Here is a 14,626-nt window from a genome sequence, read left to right on the forward strand (position 1 = left end):
AAATTTGTTTTGATGGCCAGCAGTTGTTTTTCATAAAAATATAGAATAATGATTGTATTTTACTAATTTTCATGCTTGTATCATGATTTGTACAATTCCTTCGATTTTGCTTGCTACAATGTAATACTTTCCACTAGGACATAAAGAATGGTTGGTTTTGTATTCAACAATCATGTGACAAGTATTCATCGCAGTGTAAGTGTTTGACATACGAAATGAAAAAAAAAACAACAGAAGAATGTCATTATCTCTTTAAACTATGAAAACATTTATTCCATATTGTTTTATTCTTTTTTATGTTGATAGATTTAGTATAAAGGCAACAGTAGTATACCACTGTTCGAAATTAATAAATCGATAGAGAAAAAGAACAGCCGAGTAACAAACTAAAACTGAGGGAAACACATCAAATATAGGACAACTACGACACAAAAGAAACACAACATTAAAATGTAACACACACAGAAACGAGCTATAATATAACAATGGCCATTTCCCCGACTTGGTACAGGGCAAATGGGTAAGATACACATGGTGGGTTGAACCTGGTTTTGAGGTATATCAAACCTCCCGCTTTAATGGCAATGTTAGTTATAACATTAAAATGACAACATTACACGACAGGACTGCAATACAAAAAAATGGAAGAAAATATACGACAGAGAAACAAACGATTAATAGCCAACAAAAGGTACCTGGTTTAAAATTTGTATACGCAAGACGCACGCCACGTCCACACAAGACTAACTAGCGACGCCCAGATGAAAGGACCAAAAGTTCCAAAAAGTTGTGACCAATACGGCCAGGGTTATCCACCTGAGACAAGAACATCCTTTAATATTATTTAGAATTTATAGTATCGTTACAAACATTAGGTTTATAAATGTGTACATTTTTTGACAGGTATCTGTAATTCTGGATACTTCTACGATACTGAAAGTGATACGAGTGTAGCTACTGGGATTGGTGGATTAACCACGATGAGTTCCGTTACTGTACAACAATGTAAAAATGCTTGCAATCCGTCACCTATGTGCTGGGGTTTTGTGTTTATCCCTTCTGTACCAAAATGTGCGCTTTTTGACCTTAATGATGACCCTCTCTTCATTGAAAACAACCAAGTGCATGCTCAATATCATGATCTTTACATGAAGAGGTGTCATTTTGAAGGTTAGAATTAATACATCTTTTCGTCTTAGAAGCAAGAACGAATAAATAATTAAAATATCGATTTCAATAAATACAAAAAATATATATTTGAATAAATGACAAAATAGATATAAAACATCATGAATAACTGGACAACGACAAAAAAGGTTGACCCATTATTATATTCGAGAATTTATTTAAATTGACAAATTAGTCTGGATTAATTTTGAGAACTAACATCCTTCAATATGATATGTTCCTATCATGTAATCACCACTAATTATATCAAATAAGTCACTTTCTATTGTAAGGTGTTACACCTATTCTTACTGAAGACCGTTCTTTGACCTATAATTGTTTACTTTTACAAATTGTGACTTTGAATGAGAGTGGTCTAAATGGCACTTATACCACCTTCTTTTTATATCTATATAGATAAAGGAAGATGTCGTATGAGTGCCAATGAGACAACTCTCCATCCAAGTCACAATTTACTAAATTTTGTTTTTTTATTTAACAGTAGATGAAAACACTAATGTCTTGAGTGTACCATCATATGATTCGTCTGGGTCTGATGCTGTAAGTGAATGTATGACAACTACTAACGAAATAACGACAACAAGACAAAAAACAACAATAGATCAGACAACAGCAGAAACAATGATACCATCAACAAATGCAAATCTTGTGACATCATCGAATTATCACGTGACAACAAGACAACAAACAACTATAGATCAGGCAACACCAGAAACAATGATACCATCAACAAATGCAAATCATGTGACATCATCGAATTATCACGTGACAACAAGACAACAAACAACTATATATCAGACAACAGCAGATGCCATGATACTGACAACAAATGCAAATCATGTGACATCATCGAATTATCACGTGACAACAAGACAACAAACAACTATAGATCAGACAACAGCAGATGCCATGATACCGACAACAAATGCAAATCATGTTACATCATCGAATTATCACGTGACAACATTAAATCCAGAAACCACGTCGACGGAAAAGAATTTGATAAATCCTACAACAATCCAAAAAGTCTCAACATATAGCAAAGGTAAATCAAATCTAAATCAATTGAATCAGATCAATACAATAAACGTCAGATTATTGATTAAATTATTGAGTGATTGACTGAATGGATTCATAAAATAAGGGAACTATTCAATTACATTTAGTCTAACCATGGAGCTGATTTATAATTTAAAGACGAGTTGTATTTACCATAATACTAATCGATAGCTCTTACAATGTGATGCTAACTAACGGTTATTATTCCCTTTCATTGATGTAACCTACCGAATTAGACTATTTACCGGATTTGATATAACATGAGCAACACGACGGAAGCCACATGTGGAGCAGGATCTGCTTACTATTCTGGAAAACCTGAGATCACCCCTAGTTTTTGGTGGGGTTCGTGTTGCTTATTCTTTAGTTTTCTGTGTTGTGTCATGTGTACTATTGTTTGTTGTTGTCTTTTTCATTTTTAGCCATGACGTTACATGTATCAATTTATTTTCGATTTATGAGTTTGGCTGTCCCTCTGGAATCTTTCGTCCCTCTTTTACAGCTAATAGAGTAAAGAAAATATGAATACATTTGCTTTCTTAGATTTGCTGCACATTGACTTTACAGGTCCGTGTATATCTGCGTCCATTCGTTTTTCGTTTTGAAATATCAAAAACAAAAAACAAAAAACGAAAGTGTTTTCATTTTTCGTTTTGGATTTCATAAAAACCAAAATGAAAAACGAAAGTGTTTTCATTTTTCGTTTTTGATTTCTTAAAAACCAAAACGAAAAACGAAAGTGTTTTCATTTTTCGTTTTTGATTTCTTAAAAACCAAAACGAAAAACGAAAGTGTTTTCATTTTTCGTTTTTGATTTCTTAAAAATTAAAATGAAAAACAAAAGGGTTTTCGTTTTTCGTTTTTGATTTCACAAACAAAAAACGGAAAACAAAAGTATTTTCATTTTTCATTTTTGATTTCACAAAAACAAAAAACGAAAAACGAAAGTGTATTTATGTTATCTTTCCAACACAGTTTAATTGTCATTCAAAAAATGACAATGTTGTCATTTGTCATTCATTTAAAGGTCGTTAAAGTATACATGCACAGCGGTTGTCAGATCAATACTACTTTAATCGAAGATAATGTCGACGGATGCAAAAGTCTTTAGCAATCGGAACAATATGGATGCGTGAACTTTATTACTTTTAAGTTTAGAAAGATCGATCCAAGATTATTAGAATTGATGACCAAGATCCATCTGCCAGTATTTTACGAACTACGAGGACGATAATGTATTCAAACTGGGATATTAAATTGGTTTGTCATTAGGAGCCTATAAGGTATTAGTTTTGCTTAATTGTGAAGACTATAAGGTGACATTAAGTAGATGTCGTTGATGGGGGATTATGGAATTAGAATAGTGGACAAAAAATATAAATAATAGAGACAATGGACCAAGAAATAAATAAAATAGCTAGAATAATGGTGTTAAAATGTAATGATAAGAGAATAATTGTCAAAAAGTATAAAGAATAGAGAAAGATGGCATAAAATATCAAAGAATACAGAAATTAAGAACCCCAAATCCAGACCATCATACTAGTTGCCTTGATGAACGTTAGTTTGTCTCTGGGAGATTGCTATTGGTTATCATATGGTTTCTCTTTATTTCTATGTCTATTAATTCAGAAGCATGCTTTCAATATTTACCAACATTTTCCATATCACATTATAAAAAAAGACTATTATTTTGCAAACTACCATAGATTTCCGGTAATTGTTCTGCATAGACCACACCACATTGGAGTCCCTGTAAAATTTGTTTCAAGTGGACCGCAGTTACCCACCCTATCCCATCATTACATAAAAGTTAATAATCAAATGTCTACGGAAATACTTCTGTCCGAACAATGTGTAAAGGGGAGCTTGGTAGCTGATGTCTGCAGGAAAAAAATCAAGGTTGCTGTTTAGCTTATTTTTTTTCAAAGATAGGTCCAAATTTGGGGTCGAACACCGAACCCCCATCCTTACCGAAAATGTAAAAAAAATGTCCTCACTAGGTGCAAAGGGAAGCTGGGTAGCTGGGGTCTACAGTAGAAAAATCCAGAGTGTTGTTCTGCTTAGTTTTTTTTTCTTCTAAAGTATGTCTAAAGTTGAGGTCGTATACCCTACAAAAACCCTTACCGGACAGTTAATAAAAAAATTCTGCGGCAATACTTTTATCTGCTCTAGGTGAGAACGTAAGCTAGAGATTTAGGGCCTTCTTGATCAAAATAACAAGTTAATTTATAGCACGGATCAATCTTTTTTAAGCTAGTAAATAATTTACTTGCCCACTATACTTTGAATACAAAAAATAAACCTTTTGTCCAGTCATATTTAAGCGAAATCCACTAGTTCAGAGGTAGAATGTTTTGTAAAAACAGTTTTGTATGGCAAAAAAAAGTTAAAGCACGATTGCAACTTTCTTTACTTTTAATGCAGAATTATTATTACTTTTCATGAACTATTTGACAGGATGCCGATAATAAGGAAAGCTATTTCACCCAATAGTGCAATTTTGCCATCATTAAAAAAAATCAAAATTATTTACGATTCTATAAACACTCCAAGTGTTGACTATTTAAAATGTAAAGCGGGCAGTACGCTGCGTAATATATCGAAAGCGATTGATTATGCCTTTATATAACTAATAATAACATAAGATGTATGTTTCATTATAATTCGTTATTCTGATTGGCTAACTGCACATCTCATGTGTTACATTACACAACGAATATCATTATTCATGATGACACGAGGTCCCACAATAAAGTGCAAAGGTGAATTTAATAAAAACTTGATAAAAATCGTGTTGTCATGATCCTAGCTAAAACATGTAATTATAAATATTGAATGCTTCTTTTTGTAACTTCATAGGGTTGTAAAATCGTTGACCGTGCGTACATTTTCAGAATGAATGCTTCCGCTTTTCATACAAAATGTATTTCGGTCATCGCTTTACACCTCAATGAAGTAACAAAAAAAAAAGCATTCAATTCTTAAATAAACCAGAAATGAAATTTTAAAATTCATTGAAAAGTGTCTTTGACTGCTTAATTATATTTTAAAAACTGATGATATAGTGGTTATATATTAATAAAAACATTTTAAGTACGTTTGAGTCTTATGCAATATTTGTTTTTATATATTTGAAAACTGACTGCTACCGCACTGGTTGCTTGAGCCTGGTCTCACAAACTCTGCATTTTCATTACAGCCGATTACATTGAGTGTGTAGACAAAGGTAATATCTTTGGATCGCTTGTTTATTAGCTGAACTATGAAGTAACTAGGTAAGATATACCACCCTCCTGTAGAAGGAGCCTAGTCCTCCTACAGACAGATTGATTGGTTATTTGTCGAACTAGTCTACTCCTAAAGGAGGGTAGTTTACCTATCCTAATAATACAAGCAAGCTAACCAAGGATAGGCTACCTTTGCCTACACACTCAGTGCAATCGGCTGTAACTTTTTTACATTACAGGTTGCAACACCTTACCAAATCATTAGGTTCCAATAAACGTTTGGAAAATTTAGTTAATGTGCTTTCCCGTAGGGTTTTATGTAGAACAATTACCGGATATCTATTATGGAAACTTGCAAAAACAATATCTAAATCGAAATCTAAGTGAACAATGAAGTTTCTCACATTAAAAAAGGTTGAGACATTGAAGGCCAAATATTTTTTTTTATTCTTGCGTGTCTTATTATAATCAGACGGTAATTTTAGAGTTTACAAAGAAATTTAATATTAAGACAAACATTAATATCGAGTTTCATTGGTGAAATTAACACTACAATACAAATAAAGGATTCTCAAATGATCATGACTTTTGCTTGTAGTAAATGATCAATGAATCAATCAATGAATGAATGAATCAATCAATCAATCAATTGATCAATCAATAAAATTGAGAATGGAAATAAAAAATGTGTCAAAGAAACAACAGTCAGCCTAACCAAAGAGCAAAGCCGAAGGCTACCAATGAGTCTTCAACACAACGAAAAAATCCGGGCTTCAGCTGGTCTCTAAATAAAAATATATACTAGTAATGTGAAAATGGACGTCACACTTAACTTAGACAAAAAAAACATAAAAAGATCAGAGTCTACTGTCTTGGGACAGGCGCAAAAATAAGGCGGGGCTTTGTTAGATCTCAACCCTCCCGCTATACAACTATATCTAGCTCATGTAGAATAAACAAACACACAACAATATGCACAGAGAAACTCAGTTTAAAAGAAATCCGAGTCCGATGACAAAATAGTAAACAAAAGAAACTACACAAAACGAATATGATTCATAAATTAACAAAGAACTACTAGCAGTAACTGACATGCCAGCTCCACACCCCAATCACTAATATCGAAAGAATATATAGATATAAGAAGATGTGCATGGTATGAGTGCCAATGAGATATCCCAATGATGATGGTGGCTAAGTTTGGTTGAATTTGGCTCAGTAGTTTCAGAGGAGAAGATTTTTGTAAAAGTTACGACGACGGACGACGGACGCCAAGATATAAGAAAAGCTCACTTGACACTTCGGGCCAGGTGAGCTAAAAAACGAGAAGCGAAAACGACATCAACAAACGACAACTACTGTTTTTTGTGTGATTTTTTTATTACTAGACCAAATATTTCATGATTTTGTATTATCTAGGACTGTATTTTTGATTAACAATTGATAACCAAGCTTAATAAAATCATCTGTGTGTATAGCAAACATATTAACTTTCATTGGTTTGAAAGACGTCTATTTAATTGTTTTCGACTCGCTCTGCTCGGTCGGAAAAATTGACAAGAATAAAATCCTAAGATTGAACGCGTTCGTTCAGCAATCTTATTAAAATTAATGTATATATTAATTTTCTCATACACATAAGTATTACGAAATCAGAGATATACATTTTGATTAGATTAGTTCGTCTAATTTACAAATGTAGTGTTATCTGTAGTAAATTTACTGACTTCTTTAATAAAGGATTTGAATAAGAATGTGTCCATACCACATAAATGCCCCACTCGCACTATCATTTTCCATGTCTAGTGGACCGTGGAATTGAGGGTCAGAACTCTATATTTGGCATTGAAATCAAACAGATCATATGATATAGAATATGTGTACTGAGTTTCAAAAAAAAAATATATCTGTACATTAACTTCACTTTCAAGTATAGAGATGTGATTTTTTTTCTGAGACAAGTGCTTGTGACAATCCAAAAGAACTTGCAGTCATTCGATGTTCAGTACTTCAGTACTTTGATTGCTTGAAAACGAGGTAAAAATACCCTGCCACATTCGGTATGTGTTTTTGTTAGACCTTTTTTTTTTCTTCTGTTTTGTATCGATCTCATACGTTAAGCCCTTTTCCACTGATTTGTATAGTTTGTTCTTATGCTGTGGTGTAACAAAACTGTCCCGGCTGTTTACAAGCATGTTAAACGCCACAATATATTGCATGTGCCTGCTCCAACTCAGGAGCATGTAGTTCAATGGTTTTCGTTTGTTGATGTCTTTTATATGTGTTTTTCGTAATTCATGTTGTTTTAAAATAGGCTGTTATTTTTCTCAATTGAACTGTTTCATATTTTTCAATTCATGGACTATTGTAGCCGACAATACCGTATGTTTTTTCTCATTGTTGAAGATTATATGGTTGCCTATATATAATTGCTTACATCCACTACATTTGAACTTTGTTGGATAGTTGACTTATTTGCATTAATACCAAATCTCCTTATTTAAAGTTGAGGGGCTTGTGTGTTTCTTTGGAAAATTTCAATGTTTTTCTCCCAGGTCACCCAGTTTGAATAGAATATTTTGACATTTTGCTGTGCTCTTGGATTTGAGTTAAGAGCCAACAAAAGCTCACGGCCTGTTGGTGGGTAGTTGATGACTATATGGTAAGCTCTGGATGTCTTTTTGAGTATTGCATACGGTGATTTGGTGATGTCTTCATGCCATGCATTGTCCCATTACTTTATATAGACAGCTTATCAGTCAACCTGATCTATCAAGTAGCTCTCCTCGCCTTTTGTATAGTCAGACGAAAAACAAGATATAAACTGACTTAGCTTGGTATATACATGTTTATTTAATATACTCATATAAATATAAAAAAGAAGATGTAGTATGATTGTCAATGAGACAACTCTCCACAAGAGACCAACATTACACAGAAATTATCAACTATAGGTCATCGTACGGCCTTCAACAATGAGCAAAGCCCATACCGCATAGTCAGATATAAAAGGCCCCGAAATGACAATGTAAAACAATTCAAACAAAAAAACTAACTTATTTATGCACAAAAATTGAACGAAAAAAAAAATGTAACACATAAACAAACGACAACCACTGAATTACAGGCGCCTGACTTGGGACAGGCACCTACATTTTGAATGTGGCGGGGTTAAACATGTTAGCGGGATCCCAAATTCAAGTCAAATTGATATTTTAAGACAACATAAAAGTTAAAAAGTGTTAAAAAAAAATAATATTTTAATAAAGGTTGAAAATATTATTGTGTTTGTGAGTGGAAAACTACTTAAAATTGTAGAAATATTCAAAAGTAGCTCTCGCGTTTTTGTTCTGCGGCTACGTTAACGGAACATCAATCAAGTAATCGATCTTCATGACTATGGCTTCAATATTTAATGGTATAAAATATCATATTCTGCTTGTCGTAGACTCAAAAAGACTTCACGTTGGAATAGATCTACGAAGACTAAAGAACGTTCATGTTTGGTTTAGCAATTGTACATGCCCACGAAACCGACGTCCAGATATTGTTCGGAAGATGTTTTGAGAAGTTCCGATGCGACCGGACAAGTAAAATTAAACTGTTACAGTATATTACAGAACACAAAACTGGCTATCTTTGCTGTAAATATAAGTTAAAAACCTGACTTGGTTTACATTAAAGCTAAAAATCCCAATCCCACGGCATCAAATAATTAAAAAAAAAACATATGACCTTTAACATTGGAGGTCTAAGCTAGCATTGAGCCGTGTCCGGGTCCGAAATAGAAAATAAAGAATATGTGGAGTAAATGTACACGAGACAAAATCGCACACAATATATAGAAAAAATACAAATTAATAATGAACAGGGCTTTTATGCCTGTTCTTCATCTTGAAAGGAGCTGGAGGGTCTTCAACGAGGAACTAGACCATTGATCCTCATTATACAAAAGTAACATAGGTTAGTGCATCGGACTATACAAAAACATAAGTTCCTGGTTCGATCCCCGTTCCGGTGATTTTGTGTTCTTCTGGAGTCCTTGAGCCCTTCCCTCGCCAACAATATCTTCATTTGTAAAAGAGGCTAGTTACGCTACAATATTATCATCTTAGATTAACCTCTCCAAACTTAAAAGTAAAGATCACGCACCCTCATTGTTTAGATTGATAAAGACTTTTGCATCCGTCGACATTATCTTCGATTAAAGTAGTATTGATCTGACAACCGCTGTGCATGTATACTTTAACGACCTTTAAATGAATGACAAATGACAACATTGTCATTTTTTGAATGACAATTAAACTGTGTTGGAAAGATAACATAAATACACTTTCGTTTTTCGTTTTTTGTTTTTGTGAAATCAAAAATGAAAAATGAAAATACTTTTGTTTTCCGTTTTTTGTTTGTGAAATCAAAAACGAAAAACGAAAACCCTTTTGTCTTTCATTTTAATTTTTAAGAAATCAAAAACGAAAAATGAAAACACTTTCGTTTATCGTTTTGGTTTTTAAGAAATCAAAAACGAAAAATGAAAACACTTTCGTTTTTCATTTTGGTTTTTATGAAATCAAAAACGAAAAATGAAAACACTTTCGTTTTTTGTTTTTTGTTTTTGATATTTCAAACGAAAAACGAATGGACGCAGATATACACGGACCTTTACAATGGTGAAACTTTTAAACACGATGTTTGTTTCCGTAGTCTTTTATTACCTAAATATGGTGTCTCTACATTTTTAAAATTTTAATTGTCAATGCTTTTCAAAATGTTAAACGTTTAATATATTTCTTTTAATATCTGATATTTTTGTTCGAGTTCTGTTCATATGTCAAATTTATATGAAACGTGATTGGCTTACCTAAATTTATTCCTAAAATCTTTGATTACGTTTTTACTGCAAACTATGAATAGCTTGAAGACAACTAACTGATAAATCAGCGTAAACAAGCTAAATATATTTTGAACACATTGTTTCTGTACATTTGTGCAAATTTTCCTGGCACAATTTCCCGCTATCGTATGTTTTATAATAACTCTGCGTCAAATTGTAGCTTTTTTATATGGCATCAAAACAATTAAGTCATCCATTTGCGCATGTTTTCACAATTTAAATATACAGAATTATTTTCATATTTCTCATCATATAAAATCAAAAACGGAAAATGTGTCAAAGAGACGATAACTCGACCAAAGAGCAAAGAAAAACAAGCTACCAAAGTGACTTCAACACAATGAGAAATCCCGGACTCGGAGACTGGTTTAGACTAGACCATACCAAAAAATGTGAACTAGTTCACAAAAATGGACGTCACACTAATTTTCGAATCATTTAAATCAACCAAAATTTAAATAAAGATACTAAACTGAAAAATGCCACAGGCTCTTGACTTAGGATAGGAACATAAATACGAATAAACATGTGCATTGATTTTACTATATACAAATGTACTAGAAATAACATGTTTAATGGTTATACGAAATGTATTATTGCTACGCTGGATCAATGATTATAAAGCACACTAGTTTTAGATGATTTTCCTTTTAAATATATAATATTCTTATCAGCGAGAAACCATGACATAACAAAAGTTATAACCAGTGGATTTGAAATAAGTGAATTTATATCAAAATGTTTACAGAGAACCTTTCAGTCGAATTCTTGTTATCTCTTTCAGGTAAAAATCCATATTGTGTGTGCACTTGTAATAATGCCACCAAAGAGATGTCATTGGAAGAAAGCATCACTGAAATAGTAAATGCGATTAAAGTTGATAAATCACAAACGTCTACTTATACAAGACAGCGTACCTGTGCATGGGATTCTAGGAAATCGTCAGAAAGTATTGGATATGTTGGGATTGTAATACTTGTATTGATTGTGTCGCTCCTAATATGCCTAGACAGTTCTCCACTTATCTACAAAATTACTTCTCAGTTTAAGAAGCTGACTACCAAATCAGACTCCTTATGTTAATAATTTATTTTTGGATACAACGTGTCTTCTGATTGGCTGACGTTATTTTGTTATGAACCCATAGACATAATTTAGTCATGTGACCGTGACGTCATCAACGTTTTTTCATGGTTTTCTACGGTTTAAAATGGAATTTAGAATTAAATTATAAGAAATGACTGTAATATTTTTTCTGTCTATTCGAAATAACATAAAAAATGTGGTGCACACTGTTAAATAACCCGCTACGCGCGTTATTCAGTGTGCACCAAACTTTTAATGTTATTTCTTCATAGACAGAAAAATATTACAGTCATTCCTTAAAGAGTGATGAAACAGTAGTAAATCTGGTATAGTTACCAAACGACACACAATTAAAATATGTTCCTAATATCTTCAGGCTTCACGTTCGTCCCTAACACCGCTGTCGGACGTAATGTTGGGAAATTCTCGTTACAATACATTGTTTACTGCTGTACCCTAATTTTGACAATTTTCGGGACCCTTGATAGCTTACTATGCGGCATTTTTTTTTCTTTTTTATCATTGTTGAAGTCTATAAGCAGAACTTTACATTTTGTAGTTTTAAACCTCTTAATCATTTGGTATCTGGTGGAAAGTTGGCTTATTGGAAATTATACCACATCTTTTTTTTTTTATATTATTCTTTGTTTTATAACTGTTAGACTTTGGCTTTTTGTTGTTTTCATAAATTATGTTGTTTTTGTTACTTATTTGCGCAACGACAACATTGAACCATAAAAGTTTAACCTCTTTCAGATGAATCTAAGATTTTAAGCATACTTATAATAGACTACCAAATTTTCGTTGAACATGTTAATGGAGTTTTGAAATGCTTTAAATTCATTGGAACTCTTTGAAGTCATTCACCTCACCACATTAAAGCCATTGTTGAAGTTTGTGACAGTTTGTGAAATCGCCGAACGATCTATTCAATTAGTATTATAACAATTACAGCACAATGCTTAAAATACTTTTATTGTTTTGAGATAACCCCCGTCGTTCAAACTGTCTTGCTATGACTCGAAGTCGGACTCGGGTCGGAGTTAGACAGTTATTGTAAATCTCTATTCGCTTAACATGCTTAAGGTGGTACATAAAGGCAACAGTAGTATACCGCTGTTCAAAACTCATAAATCCATGGACAAAAAACAAAATCGGGATAACAAACTAAAACCGAGGGAAACGCATTAAATATAAGAGGAGAACAACGACATAACACTAAAATGTAACACATATAGACAAAATCCCACGAGAAAAACAAATATAACATATATATATAACATCAAAACCAAATACATGAATTTGGGATAGACAAGTACCGTGACACGTCTTATCGCAATGTGAATTTACACTCAAAAATAAGAGAAAACAAACGACACAACGTTATAATGTAATACACACAGAAACGAACTATAATATAACAATGACCATATTCCTGACTTGGTACAGGGCATTTTTAAAGGAAAAAATGGTGGGTTGAACCTGGTTTTGTGGAATGCCAAACCTCGCACTTTTATGGCCATGTGAAATATAACATCAAAATGACAACACAGGACTACAATATAAATAAATTGGAGAACACAATAGACAAAGAATCACACGAACAACAGCCAACAAAAGGCAACAAGTTCAAAATTTTAATACGCCAGAAGTGTATTTTGTCCACACAAGACCTATGTGTGACGCACAGATACAAAAGTTTGAAAGCCGAAACGAGTACAAAGTTGAACAGCATCGAGGACCAACAGATCAAAAAGGTTGTGCCAAAAACGGCAAGGGTTTTCCGTTAAGTTACCAGAAAATCCCTATAATTTAGAGTAATTTATACTTTTGCAAACAGTAAATTTAATAAAATGAATATTCAAAAGATGTACATGATAAAGCTGAAGTATTAACTAATTACAGGAAACAACTGAAATACATTTACATAACCAGACATTTGAAACACAAAAGTAGACACATCCGAATACGTATAAACCTCTACGCCAAGTGACGTCCTATTTGAAACTGAAAAATGACGAAAAAATGACGTCATTAGAATTAGTAAAACAGAGCATCAAAAAATGAAAAATGACGAAAAAATGACGTCATTAGAATTAGGATTAATTTAAGATTATATATTTGAACTAAATACTGATATTGCATTTAATAACAAAGCACATTTTAATTCTTATTAATATAAAACTGAGGTAGCAATTAACTATATTATAAAACTATGTCAGGTTTGTTATGAAAGAAAAAAGTACCTTATAAAAAAGGCGTGCTTATTTCAAAGGAAGATTTTGAGTTTAAATGAAAAAAGTGACCCCATTTTTTAATTGTGTGTTTCTATTAAGTATTTAATAAATATCATTTATAGAACAAAACAGCGAAATCTTATATCAAAACAAAATACATGTATTTGCAAGTAACTACATTTATGTATTGGTGATATTTGTGTTCTTTTGTGTAAACACAATTCATCTGAATTCCTGATTGTTTAGTGGGGAACAATGTATTTCTTATATTCCCTAGCAAGTAGTCCGACGCCTTTACTTTTGATAAAACAAGTTGCATTTTTATCTGTTATGTCATATTCAGCTGTGACGTTATTGTTTCGGTAGATATGAGTTAAGAATGCTGTTCCAACTTTTGCAATTATGTTATCATTAAATGCGTTAGTATTCTCATTAAGCTAGATGAATTTGGTTAAAATAACTATAGATAGCACAGAACTACTTGCTTTTTCCGTAGTTTGCACCGTTTTATCATATTTGTAGAAACAAAATGTACTGATTCGTTCTTAAGGATGTATTCTTCTGACATTTTACTCTCGTTGAAATCTCGTTCTGAAATTATTTAAAAATATGTGATACAAGTGGGAAAAAAATGAATTTTTAAAAATATTATTATCAGACTTACATGTTTGTGGAACACTTAAAAATAAGGTGACCCGAAAGATCTTTATAAGTTGCTTGTAACAGTACATGATTTTTTCATTTTTGTTTTATCAATTTGGAGCAAGCATTCAATTTGTCATATTTCAGATTCCAGTTTCACAACCTTCTTAATTAATGCAATTATCTCGATATGAAATACTGAACAAAGGACATTGTGTGTTTTCGTATTTATTTCTAATAACACTGTTAAAAAAACCCTTTAAAATGAACAATTGTCATTTAGAAATATC

The 14,626-nt window shown here is 32.4% G+C and overlaps 1 protein-coding gene across 1 annotated transcript; it reads left to right on the plus strand.

Moving 5' to 3' along the window:
* Positions 1-516: 516 nt before the first annotated feature.
* Positions 517-12,535, plus strand: LOC143043755 (uncharacterized). Its single transcript, XM_076215936.1, has 4 exons — positions 517-520; positions 904-1,170; positions 1,670-2,233; positions 11,156-12,535. Exons 1-4 carry the CDS (start codon positions 517-519, stop codon positions 11,452-11,454), a joined length of 1,134 nt encoding a protein of 377 aa, XP_076072051.1. The 3' UTR covers positions 11,455-12,535.
* Positions 12,536-14,626: the final 2,091 nt, after the last annotated feature.

Source organism: Mytilus galloprovincialis, chromosome 8, assembly GCF_965363235.1.
Source record: "Mytilus galloprovincialis chromosome 8, xbMytGall1.hap1.1, whole genome shotgun sequence".
Taxonomy (NCBI): Eukaryota; Metazoa; Mollusca; class Bivalvia; order Mytilida; family Mytilidae; genus Mytilus; species Mytilus galloprovincialis.

Coding starts and splice junctions, on each gene's coding strand:
- LOC143043755 (XM_076215936.1), top strand. Junction 1,171..1,669: donor GAAGAGGTGTCATTTTGAAG/GTTAGAATTAAT, acceptor TTTATTTAACAG/TAGATGAAAACACTAATGTC. Junction 2,234..11,155: donor AGTCTCAACATATAGCAAAG/GTAAATCAAATC, acceptor TATCTCTTTCAG/GTAAAAATCCATATTGTGTG.